The sequence below is a fragment of the Opisthocomus hoazin genome, chromosome 10 (assembly GCF_030867145.1).
Source record: "Opisthocomus hoazin isolate bOpiHoa1 chromosome 10, bOpiHoa1.hap1, whole genome shotgun sequence".
NCBI classification, from domain to species: domain Eukaryota; kingdom Metazoa; phylum Chordata; class Aves; order Opisthocomiformes; family Opisthocomidae; genus Opisthocomus; species Opisthocomus hoazin.
The window spans coordinates 12,704,839-12,718,120 of record NC_134423.1 but is presented as its reverse complement, the minus strand read 5'-3'; the positions used below and the strand labels follow the sequence as shown (position 1 = coordinate 12,718,120).

Sequence of the window (13,282 nt, the reverse complement as noted above, 5' to 3'; positions counted from 1 at the left end):
ATCACAGCTGTTGCCAAGTAATATTTACATTAAGTAATATGGTGTTTAGACTAATATCTGCATGAGTTGCTGGCTCAGCTATAGGCTCACTGATGTTACCCACTACAGCTCACTGCAGCATGCAGAGGCGGATGTATGATTTTGGAAGCAGAGAGTTTAAATTCCAAATAAGCATACCACTGCATTGAAACATTAACTTTGGCATTTCATAACAACATATTTAAAATAATAAAATTCAGAATAACCTAAGTAAAACATCCGAGTGTGGAAATCAGACTACCGACGACTTCTCACGTGTGCCTTTGTAAAGTGACCCTGCTTACGGGGTGTTCACCCCCACGATACCACAGCAAGCTTCAAATACCGTCACAGAAAATGGAAGAGTATTCAAGGGACCGCAGGACTCCAGTCAGCCTTTAGTTGAGATGTTATGGCAACTGTGTCTCTTCATCCAGGCAAACCTAACACACAGGTACTGACTGTGGCACGGAGTTTGCCCTCCAAGAAAGTGGACAGAGAAGATATCTGTCCACCACAAAGGCACATGGCTCTCCAGGACTCAAGCTTACTGCCTTTAAAATAAGATTCTATGATTCTAAAATAACAGCAGACTGAGCAAGCAAACTTGGTAACCTCAGTTACCTGGCTCATCATCTTGGAGACCTCCACCAGAGATGATGAGCCTGGATCCCACAGGCATCTGAAGAGCAGCCAGACCAGCCAGGAAAACTTCAGCTTTTGAAACAAACGGGTAGCAGACTCTTCACCTCCAGCGTGTGCTTAATCGCACCAACGTGGTGGTCGCACTGCGACCTGGTCAAGTTAAAGCCAGTTTCTATTGGATTAAGTCCATTTGACGCTGCTTGACATGAATACTGACATATCAAACTACAATCTGGTATCTTGTTTTGGTCCTTCTGAAACCTCATCAAATAAAATTCTGGAGATGTGGGGAACTGCGAACAGCCACCAAAGAGGTGAGATTCTCCCTGGCCATCCCGACATCAAAGTCGGCCCAGCGTGGCACAGCAATACGGGAGACGTGCAAGAGAACATTTGAATTGCCTCCTTCGAAGTTTTCTGGGCTGGTTGAGAACCACTTTGAGGACAAACTGCTGGCAGTATAAACCCCTTAGCAACTGTGAAGCTGTTAGTTATGCAGAGGAACATGCACTACACAGCTTAACACACCTCGATCTCAATGCATGCTCTATAAGCAGTTAGTAAATGCTACTCAAGTGGTTAAGATCAAAAGCTAGTTTCCTCTAGGTATGCGCTATTTAAGACAGTTTTGATCTGCTACAGGAGTGATCCAAGCCTCAGCCATTCTCAAAGTATTAACATTTATTATCTGTATCATAAGATTTTTTTTTTTTCCTTCTTTCTTCGTTCTCTGAAACCTAGCTCAGGAACCGTGAAGTTGGTTTTGCTCAAACTTGACAAGCAGATCCCTGTTTCAGCACCTGTATTTTCAGCCCAAGGCAAACATCATGCTGCGTTGTTACCAAGCCCTCGTGCAGCTCGACAACAACTAGCCGTTGCTGCACACGCTACGCCCACAGCTACCTTTGGAGGTTATCTACCATGCCAGAGCAGCGGCTTGTCCAGCCCAGGAAGACACTAACGATTCGGTGCATCCCGTGCTGACTCAGCACACTGCCCTCCACACACCCTAAAGCACCTGTTACTCAGACACGTCATGTTCCTACAGCGCGATGGCACAGCAGCCGCTTCTCACAAGGATTCTTTGGAGAGGTCTGCTTGATAAACACTGTAGTAAGCAGCTAGGTGTCACACTAAAGCCTGTTTCTCAGTGTGGTTCTTACAAATACTCATTTTAGCATCAAACTGCCCCTTCCCTTGTCTTCTACAGAGGAAGGTATGCAGAAGCTCAAAGATGAAATGGTTACTACTTTTTTTTGTGTACCAAACACGATTTAACTAATTAGTGCTACCATCAAACCTAGTAATAAAAACCTAATCTTTAGAAAATATAACTCAGTGGCTATTACAATTAGATACAGTTTCCAGAGCATTCCTTAAATACAAACTCAGTTACACACCAAAATAAGACCCTACCCCCCAACTCTTTTAACATCGAAAACATGTTTATTTTTGAAGCATCTCTGCAGTCCCAATCCCTTTAAGTGTAATGTTTCCTTAAAAAACCTGCCCGGTGTCCAATCCAGATGCCACAGGGATGAGGAAGTGCCATCATGAATTAGAGTGCTTTTGGCTCTCCCCCTGTGCTGCCCTACGCTCCTTAGGGCTGACGTGCAGGATTTCTCTGGGCTAGTACAGTAGGAAAGAGACAGGAGTGCTAGACCCCTCATGCAAGAAAAGCTTTAAAGATATTGGAATAACCACCCTCCCACCCCACAGCCTGAGATCTTTGGGAAATCCAGTGTCAGGACTTCACACAGCACTCAGCCCCTCTGCGCCTGCTGGGCTCAACGTTCAGAGATGGAACAGAGGAGAAAGCAAAGAGCTCAGAGCTAAATGAACTGCGCTGCTGATCCCTCCCGCCCCAAACCCCACTCTGTTCTGCTTCCACAAGTTCGCTTTGTTTTTTTTTTTTTTTTTTTTCCTCCTTACAAGTGGCTTGAGCATACTTACCGTCTGGGACTTCATCTGGCCGCTTCCTTTTCTCATAAACAACTATGATGACAACGAGGATTACGATTTCTGCCAAGATCCCCAAAAAGGGCCAGAGGGGAGCCAAGTGGCTGCGGACACGGAGGATGGTTGTGACCGAGACAGAGCCAACCAGGTTGGTTGCATTGCATTGGTACTCGCCAGGATCCTCGTTTATCTGTAGGTTTGTGATGCTAAGTTCAGTGTAGTTGTCTTTATTTGAAATAAAGAATCTGCCGGAGGAGTTGTTGATGTCCTGATAAAAGGAGAAAAGTGGAAAAGAGTAAGAGCGTTAGTAAGTTCTAGTGCTTTTCATACCTATGTCATGGAAACTAGAAGAGATTTGAGGGATTCCTGCAAAGAGGCCGGTTCCTTAACACAACCAAGAAGCCCACTGCCAGCGTTTATTCTGCACCTTGCACCAGAGTGAGCTGTGCTTCAAAACAACAACAAAACAATGCCAGCTTGACTGACAAGCGGTATTTTTTTCCTACTTTAACAGCATCAGCCATGAAATGCCAGCAGTTGTGATCGCGTAAGCTACCACCTTCTCAGCCTTTTGCTCCAAGAGAAACTGCTACACTCCACTCACCGGTTTACAGCAATAAGATGAAATAGGTTGACCTAAACAGATGAGACAAGTACCAGCAGAGAGGATACGCTCCCTAGCAGGGGACAAAACAAACGTAGAGGGGAAAAAGAACAAAAAGCAGTACCAGTTAAGATTATTCTACACCACATTAGCTAACTATTTAAGGTATGACGGCCTTAATAAAATCTTGCCTCTGCTATGTCTTTAAAAGAAACACGCACTGCTCACGGATTTGTGGTCAGAGCAGTCTAAGCCACTGACTTCAGGAATATTTACTGGAATTCGAGGCACCGTATTCCTTCTACATTTGAAAGAGAGACTTCCAGAGTTGTTTACGTTTAAAGAATTAAAAAGGGGCAAAACTCTGACAAAGTATGGATGGTTGATCTTCCTGAAAGTTAATCTTGGATGAATATATCAAATAATTTCACCAGAAAGACAGTGTAAAGGGAAATCTGCACACCACAAGAGAGGACCTCTGTTGACTGACAACACTTGGCAAGTCACTCATACAGCATTGCCCATAAAAATTTAAGTTTGCAATTAACTGTGAGTAATCAATCCATACTATTATTTGCTTAACTTTTTTTTCTTCACCTATCAATCAAATTGCTACCTCTCTGGCAGATCATACAGCAACGTAAAAAATAAGTGGGCTGAGGACTTGGCAACCTCCAGCTTCTCTTCTGCTATTCCAATTGCTGGTCAAGTTTTTTTGCTCACTAGATCAGTTGCCACACAGAAAAAAATACGATCAAACACTAATAGCTGTTGCTACATCCTCACATTAAGTCTTGTGAATTCAAACAGTAAAACTGGGAAACAGGTTGAAAAATCTATAACCAAATGCATTTTTAAACTCACATTTCATAGCTCGTGTTTTGCAATTTAGAGCAAATACCTTGAACATCCTGTCTTTCTGGACAGTTCATAACTTTGCCCAGCAGCAACACAATGAGCAGCTCTGTTCACACAGCAACAATATAAATACGCTTTTCATACTGCTGCTGAGAAATTGCAGCTTCACTCATTAACGTGGCAGGCTTTTGAGGAACTGCATTTCAAGAAGTTATAAGGCACCCTAAACAGTATACCCCTAAGCCCAAGGCACTCGTTTCCTTCCTTACTGGGGGTTTTGGCAGGTTAATACATGCCCGACACGCCAGTTTTCTTACCTCAAATACTCCATTGACCTTCTTGCGCCACACCCACTCGGGATGGGGGAAGCCCACAGACTTGCAGTACATGAGTGCCTCCTGCCCCTCATTTTTGTTTTCACTTCGCTTGTGGCCAGTGATGTCAGGAATAGCTACGAAACAAAACAAAACACCTCAGTGTTTACAAGCTGCTCATTAGAGAGAGAGTTGTTTCAAGCTCTCAGAATCTGAACAGAAAATAAGCATCAAGTTCCCTGGAAGCTATTGCCTTTCCCACACCAAGCCTATCTCGGAGAAGGAAAACTGTGATTCCTATGTCTCTCCAAGTAGCACCTCAATTGAAGATCTGCACAGATGTCCTTCAGGTTTGGTCTGCCAGACAAACTGAGGGGCAAGGGAGAAATCTCAGCATCAGACTTGAGCTATCTACCACAAACCTACCAAACTAAAATGGCCCAGCTGTTCCCCAGTGCAGGAAGTTGAAGAACATCCACATCTCCCTCCCCGCCACTCCGAAGGTCCTTGCGGCTTTGAAGTACCTTCAGCTTTGAAAGAGAGCTGTCAAAGAGTCTGGTTACAACTTGCCCGTCGCGTCAGGACTCTGAACTGATACTGTCTTAGCGTGAATTTCTGTAAGCTGAATCAAGGCATTCTTCCTTGTAGCAAGATTTTAGATTTGGTCCACAGACGCGCTGTGACTTGTTACACCTTACAGCGACCGTGCTCCTGGGTACTGCTGGGTATCTGTCACGCGGCAGCAGCCAAAATCCCTCCAAGATCATTTAATTCAGCCTACCCACAAGTATATCTATTCTAAGGAGGGCTGCAGGTGAAGCTGGGCAGCCACAAGCAAAACACAGCCCTGAATATCAGCAGAGGGTCTTCTGAACTAATTTATCTATAAAGAACAAGACTGCCGTTCGCCACATTTGTCACAGCAGTCCGCTGCAGCCTAATACCTCACGAGAGATTATGGTGGATCAATGGGCTGCCTGAGCTGAATCTTCGCTTAAGCAGATGGCTTTGGTGTCGTAGCGACCACCTTTAAAGCCCATTCGCTTTCTAGCTTGCTAATTACATCACACGTGGCCTGCTGTGTGATGGCAGGACACTGATCTGTTAATCCAGTCCCCGTCCAGCCTGAGTGCTCCAGGAAGAGACTCCCATGCGCTGGAATTCTTGGTAAGGGTTTATCCAAGGAAAATTCCCTTTACCACTAGCAACCCCTGCAGACAGGTATGGGGTGGGAGCACAGGTTTGTGACAGACTATCTGTAGCTGCGCACTAAAACAATTAAGTGTATTTCACAGCTGTCATCAGTTGCAGTGAACAAAAACATGCAAAACATATTGTGCAATAGGACAACCCCAAAATTACACCACAGCTCTTTGGGAAAATGTTTGGCAAGTTTAAGTGCTAAAGGAATGAATTATTATATTTCAAAGGCAAGGGCTTTTCAAATGTAGAAAGCATGCCATGCCTTCCCCCTGCAAGATTCTTTTTGGACAGTAATGCAGCTGATTGATAATACTGTCAGAGGCAGAATTAAAATAAGCTTCTGAACAACAGAAAAATCATGGTTGTAAGAATACCTAAGCCACAGTGTCCCTTAGTATGCACGTACTCGCCTGGAAAGATGCCACTAGGAGAGGCTGATCAACCCAGGCCTTTCTCAAAATGCCTACGTAAATTCAAACAGGATTTCCACCACACGTGTGAGCTTTGCAGAAGTTCTCACCATTTGCCATGCAAAGAAACACACACTTGATGCTTACAGAATTATTAACTCTTAGCTGCATTTTCTAATGGATGATTTGCTCCAACTCAGCAACAGCCAGAGCTGTCAGTACGCCATTGACCAGCTGAACAGATCTTCCCCACGCTGGATGCTGTGACAGAGGATGCAGAGGCCAGTTCCTTGGCAGAGATATTGCCCACCAGAAAGTCAAACTAACTCCAGGACTTCTGGTAGAACCCTTAAGGAAGTTATGCCACTTTAAAATATTTTGAAGTATGTTAAACATGTGTTCTTTTTTTTTTTTTCTGATTTTTAAGTGGACATCTTTTCAGCAGGGAGCTGAAAAGGAGCTCATAACCTAAGAAAAATACTACAGTTGTATCATCCCACAAGAAAGAAGGTGAAGGAAGTACCTGATCAAAGTCAGTAAGTATCCACGCAGGCAAACAGTGGCTCTGCTAAGAATATTCAATATACAGGACTGTAGTAAGACCAGTGGATGAAGCTATACAAATGCCAACTGGCTGCAAGATGATGCTGACCATAACTATGATGTACAATAACAAGGTGCTGGGGTTTTTATTTATCTTTGCGTCTTTACCTGTCACTCATGAACATACTGCGAGAGCCATAAAACACAAACTGAACGAAGACATCAGATGAAAATTCTCCGGCCTTCTGCAAAAAGAAGCTGGAAGGCACAAAAAAAAGAAGCAAGCTGGGAAGGAAAGAACACTCCACGCTTGCAAAGTGACCACACAGAACCTGTGCCTACATAGGGCAGTAATACTTGCAAGAAACTAAGTTTTCAAGCTGAAGGTCTCCAAGCAGAAAATAAATCACCTTTAGGGTTGAGTGCACTGCATTACATCTTGGGGATATTAAGCATTAGTGTGCACCGGCAAGATCCTTTCAAAGCACTGTCTGCAGCCTCACAGAGGAATGTAACAGTTATTCCAAAAGATGCTGGTTCAACAAAACGCGAATTTCATCTCGTGATCTACTGAAAGGCACCATCTCCTCCTTGCTAGGCTTGGAAAGTTCCCTTGGGCAGGAGCTAGGTAAGCCCAATGGCTTCCCTGCGGCTTTTGCCTACTTGAGGACAACACGCAGAGCTCGCCTCCAACCTAATGCAAACGAAAGGCCAGCAGCAGCAGAGCCCAAGAGACAGACCTAAGGCGGCAAGGTGACAGTCCCAAAACTGGCACTGACGGGCTGTCAAAGGCGATTCCAAGTTACCCCCACTCGGAAAAGACGACATAGGCTTCATCTGCTTAAAGCTGAAGCCCCACACAGTCTCTATCTGTCAGCACTCCGTTTTTCACTGCCATCTACCAGCAGACAGCGAGTCAAAGCGGGACCTTGCAGGGGAAAAGGGTACAGTCACTCAGCACTCTGCAGCTGCCCCACTTTTTTTGATAAGGCTGCTGACAGAGAAAGAAAGAAAGAAGAAAGAAAAAGGGAAAGCTTTCTAGGACACAGTAACTTTTACTGCAGGGTGACCTAAGTGTTCTCCTACAGCCAAGAGATAATTATATTTCTTTAAGAAGAGGACATCTTCACTAGGTTATCCCAATGAAAGCGTAAGTGACATGAACACATTCTGCTCTTTCCTTGCTGGGCACAGTTATGCAGCAGTCGTTTCCAGCTCTACTAGGACAGGGACTATTTTTGTACGCAGTCTGAGGGGAGCACTACATGGAATATTAATATTTCAGGGCATCTGACACTAGCCAGTTTCAAGACATGGCTGAGGTATTACTCCACCACTTTTTCTATCAAACTGTTGGACTGTGTTCTGCTGCACAAACTACGATATAAGCATCAGTGCAACTGACCTCAATCACAGATTTAGCAACAGAGCAATGTCTTCCTGTGAAGCTTTTCAAGTCAAGATATTTGGTATGCCATTCTGCTCTGGTGTCAGTAACAAGATAAAGCACAGAATGAAGCAGGTTTTGTTCAGAAAGGATTTAGATTTCACTTCAGCTTTCAAGCAGCAGAATCCACATCTCTGTTCACATACAGCTGGCCATGGAGATGTTGGCAAGCCAGGCTATGTCGGCTCCTACACTGAAACCAAGATAATGCCTCTGATACAAAAACCCAATTTTTTTATTCTCACATTGTGAAACAGGAAAACTAAATACTGTAAGGTTGCTTGAAACAGCATATGCAAGAGAAAAAAGAGGCAGGGCTAGTCTAAATTAATGGCTACCAAAGAAACCCCCACAAAACCCAAATTTAGCCATTCTTGACTTAAGAGTAAATTTCTGATAAGCATCATTCTTTTGATAGTTTTAAACTGAATCACAACAGAAAGGGGGTTTGTGCCAGAGTAAACATTGGACCTCCATGCTTCAAGTACCCAACAGGCACAAAACACACCATGCAGCAACTGTCTGAACGCTATGCTTTTAATCTAGCCCTGAAAATAGGGGTTTTTTTTCTTGTTCCTGGGCATGCAATGCCTTTTCTTGATATACAGGAGGTATTCACCCCTTAATTTCCAGGTATTTTCAAGACATTTTACTAGCATTACTAAAAAGGAGAGGAGAACTAATATATGCACAGCACCTCCAAACCATGTCCCAGTTAACAAAACCCCTTCACATAGTCCCATTAAAAGACAAAAATATAGCAAGGGCAAAAGCACCTAAAAATATTCTTGCATCTAAAAACTATTACGTCTTATGGGTGACCTAGTAAAAGGGCTCTGGAAGATTTATTTTTCTGCATTATAATTCTAACCTGTGCCTACTTTTACAGCCTGGGCAGAGAGCTAGCACACCACAGGTACTGCGAGAAGAGAGAACGTGACACGCATTTTCTATGTAATGCTTAGCACCGCTCTAAGATGCCGTTGTGCTAAGAGAATGCCCGGTTTCTTAACTAGTATCTGGCACAGCATTGTGAAACTGCTGCAGAGGTTTCTTAAGACAGCCAGGAGTCAAGAAACCAAGATCTTCCCAGGCTGCTAAAATAACTGTTTTTTTTCCAGTGTGCTGCTTGGGCCGGAGCCAGAGTGAAAGTGGAAGTGTAACATTCTGAGTGCAGGTATCGCGTGTGAACCAAGAGCCCCTGGCTCAGCTGAAGTCAGGGGGTATAATAAGCATTTTTCCAAAGTGCTAAGTTTTATGTGTCTCAGAAGCAGCGAACAGGACTGGTCTGAGCACTGGCTATTGGGAAATCAATAGCAGCTGGGGAGGAGAGAAGAGGAAGGCGCAAAATGAGCAAGGGATGAGGAGGGAAGTCAGAAGAATCCCTGAGGCAATGATGGCAGAAAGGCCTTACAGGAGGCGGCATTAAAAAGCTCTACCTGTCCAGGTGCCTGGAAAGAAGGGAGCCTTTGATGGGAAGGCAGGGCAGAGGGAACAGATGCCCTCCATCAGCCACGCTACATACATCAACACCCCTCTTGATGCTTGTGTTATTTTTGGGCAGCCAGAGGGAACTGTAAGCATGTTCTTCCCCATCTGGTTCTCACTGCCGCTGCTCTGCATTGGATAATGGTTTGTGGAGTATCAGAAGACACAAACTTGTTTCCATCCCCCAATATCTTGGTAAGAGCAGAAAGATTGCAGAGGCAGATTTTCTTTTTTTCTTTTAATCTTCAAGTTTTCAGAGCTCCAGCATCACAACACCACAGCAAAAGCACTGCAGGTATTTCCACTGTGCGGCACCAGAGCAATTAAAATAAAAAGCCTACTTCCAGACAGGGAGTAGACAGCGCACTGTGTCTTAGCTAAGACCTGGCAGGATCACTGTCACAGTCCCTGCTGACGATAACCACATCACGAGCTGGTTACTTGCAATGCTCTCAGCCGGCTGACTTCATTGCAAAAGCACTGGGTGGGAGCAGATCCCTATTCCAGGACAGAATCCTCCTGATATCAGCATCTACTCGGCTCGTTGCTTCAGGCTCAGAGCTGCACTCTCACAACGCCCCTAACAACTCAGAGAATTTGAGCAAGAATACTCATAGTCTCCACCAGACACTGCATCCAAAAGCCGACTGTACGAGGGAAGCCAGACTTACGCCATTCCGGGGAGTTCCGAGACACTGACACTAAACCCCAGTATTTTCAACTGCTGCTATATTAGGGCTGCCCTAGTAATTCCTTTACCAAGAAAATCAGCTTTCAAATTCAAAGCACACCTAGCAACTGTAACAGCGATGCTCATGTTTCTGCAGTTTTATCTCATTACGCAGCACTTGTAGAGATTCAGGAGGAAAATAGGCATCGTTACATAAAAGGCAACTGGCACTGGTATATCCTGGATTACATCTGCTGCGAGGCATTTGTTAAAGTTGTTCACAAGTTGTCAGAAAGTCACTATTTTGGTCCACAAGCACTTTCGTGTGAGAACTAACTCTTCTATGTGCATGAGCAGTTAAAAATTGCAATACAATTACAACTAGCAATTAAGCAATTAAATTTTGTGTACGATTGCGTGTCCACAAATACTGTGACACGCCACACACGCAGGTAAGCATTAAATTACAGCATCTGCATGGTCCAACAAGATTCATGCATCACTGATGCATTAATATGCCTTGATTAACAACTAGGTTAACATCTCCACACACAAAATAGTATCAAAAATCTGTATGCTTCAAGAACAAGAACTGCCTTGGCAGAACGCGTAGCATATTTATGCCAAACTGCAGGAACCACAGAAAATGCCCTTTTTTTGAAAAGCGAAAAACAGCCCGTGTATTCTCTTTGCAACTAGCACAGATATTATTCACAGACATTTACATCCAAGAAAATATGTGTGATACCACACAAGTACAGCTGTATGGCTCTTCCAGGAGTGGTAACTTAAATGAGCACTTTCTGATCAGAATGAATTCATGTACAGCACTAGGACAGCAAGGAGACTGCTAAGTTCTCTTTGACTTGTGCTTTAAATGCAGTCCCAATTTATTACCACATAACTTTCTGAGTAACAGGAGTTAGATAGGAAAGCGGCTTTTCCATTTAGAAGTATATATGTGCTCCAATTTCCAGTCTGCTTTGCAGAAGACTTGACAAGAAGGTACTTCCCACCCTAGACAAGCCCTGGTACTTCCCTCTATCAATGCGAAATTCGAGGCCCACCAGCCACTCTTCTGATGCTCTAAGGAGGAGCTGGAGAATAGGGTTACTCTATCCTGGATTTAAGGCTGCTGAGCAAACTGCAGGTGTCCTACCACCCAACCAACAGTGATGCTGAGTCATTAACTCCTGAGGACTACTCCTTTGTATTTATACACAATCACCTGTGAAAAGTTGTTAGCAGTATTAGTTATTATTCTCCCTCTGCCCTTTGTGCCAGTAGTTCTATCAGGCATATTGGCTTTTCTTTCCACAACGTTAAACCCTGTGTCCCTGCCACCGGACAGCAGAGAAGCCCTAAGCCAAATGTTTCTAAAAGGTCTTCTGAGAGAGATTATACAAAGCTGAAAAAGGTCTTAATCTATTATCAAAGTTAAATTTCCTGTCTCTTGAAGTGGTTTGTCACCCAAAGCAACCCAGAGAAGGAGGAAAGTACTTAAGATCTTAATTAAGATAGTATTAGAAGATTTGGCAATTAGAGCATAAAAGCAGAATGCAAACAAAATCCCCCCCCAAATAAAAACAAACTCCTAGACCTCTGTACCTTGAACATCCAGCAGACAAGCTCGCCAGAAGTACAAGTCTGAATTCAAGTTGCTGTAAGCAAGGTAGTAATTATTTTTAGAAGTGCAGTCAGATTTTTAATCACTACCAGTCCATTTCTCACGTGTTCACACGCTGTACACCTCCAGGCTGGGCACAGGAACTTGTAGTGCATTCACATGAGCACATCTTTTAGATTTCCTTTTTCCTCACAGAGCTAGCCTCCGCACCAGATTTGGTTAAACAACGGGTATATTTTGATAGGTTGTTTTACACAAGATCATTGGAAACAACTTCTAAAATCGACACAGGAAATCAGCAAGCTTTTCTTGGTACAGTGTCAGTCAGAAGGCTTATTTATACGGCAGTATTTGTCTTCCCCAGGAAACTGTTTGTATGGTTCAAAAGATACTGTTTTGTGGAGAGGAAAGCTGGTGTGCAGAATGACACTGTGCATTTGTCACTTCACACAGACTGCTGAACTACTCCTACTTCCTCACTTCGGATTCAGAAACCTGACCATGCAGCGAGGCACCAGAAATTCCCAGGAAAGAGGTCAGCTTTCAGCTTTTGCTACGGCTCCGCAGTACTCAACTCAAACCGCAATGATCACAGTATAGCTCAGGATAGGCTGCATCACTGGTGCAGGGATGCTAAGAAACAGTGTGAAGCATCCTCCTGTCCGTTCACTCTTTTCAAACGGCAGCAGAGGAAGCTCTACACTTAAGCTGGGGCTGTAAGGAAGACAGTAAGTAATGCTAACTGAGATTTCAAACAAGTTTACAGTACACCTTCATAAAATGAGCATCAGTATAGTCCCAGACGCACATAGGCTGGTTGCAAGACTTCTCAACATGTTTTTGCGTGAACTCATCTGACTAACCAGGCTGCCACAATGCATCGGTTCCATCTTACTGCAGCACATAAGGGGCAAACCACAGCTACTGCAGAGCAGTGGGCCAGTTCATCTCCACAGTTACTCAACAAATAACTGCATTGTGGCAGCAGCTTAATACCATATAAAACACCATCAGCTGTGTGTCACTTCCATTCTGTATGTCTACAACAATGTTCTTTTGTCCAACAACTACAGTAAAGCTCTGAAACAGCACATTTGCTGCAGTGTGAGATTCTCATTCAGGCTACTTCACATTTTGCATTTTCTATCCACAATTTTAGGGTCCTAAAGATATCAGAAGAGCATCAACATACACCAGGCAGAAAGAAGGGTGCATGAAAGCAGAAAACCCCACTCTGGTACAGGGCATCTGTCCTAACCAGAACCTAGGCCTTACTGGCAACTGAAATAGTGTCTACAGACAAAAAACAGTTCCAAGCTGCCACATGCGAGATGCTGGTTCTTACTTTTTGCCTATTCTGAACAGAAAAACTCAAAGTACATTGACTATATTCAGATGGCCTCATTTACTGTGAAACAGGGAGGAAACAACAGCTGTCTTTGCACAAGAACAGCCATATTCTACAGCAATCTTCATCCTGCTGGGCAGGCATGCTC

At 43.9% G+C, this 13,282-nt stretch overlaps 1 protein-coding gene across 5 annotated transcripts in view; it reads right to left on the bottom strand.

Annotated features, from left to right (window-relative positions):
- The window catches only part of NPTN (neuroplastin), a 58,922-nt gene that overhangs the window by 9,426 nt on the left and 36,214 nt on the right, over positions 1–13,282 (bottom strand). For all 5 annotated transcript variants that reach the window (XR_012765124.1, XM_075431453.1, XM_075431452.1 and 2 more), the window contains exons 4-5: positions 4,402–4,535; positions 2,617–2,890 (exon numbers count right to left, since the gene is read on the bottom strand). Coding sequence is in view for 4 of the 5 variants with exons in the window: in XM_075431453.1 (XP_075287568.1) it covers positions 2,617–2,890; positions 4,402–4,535 (408 nt within the window). In the remaining variant the exon portion in view is untranslated. The remainder of the gene's footprint in view (positions 1–2,616; positions 2,891–4,401; positions 4,536–13,282) is intronic.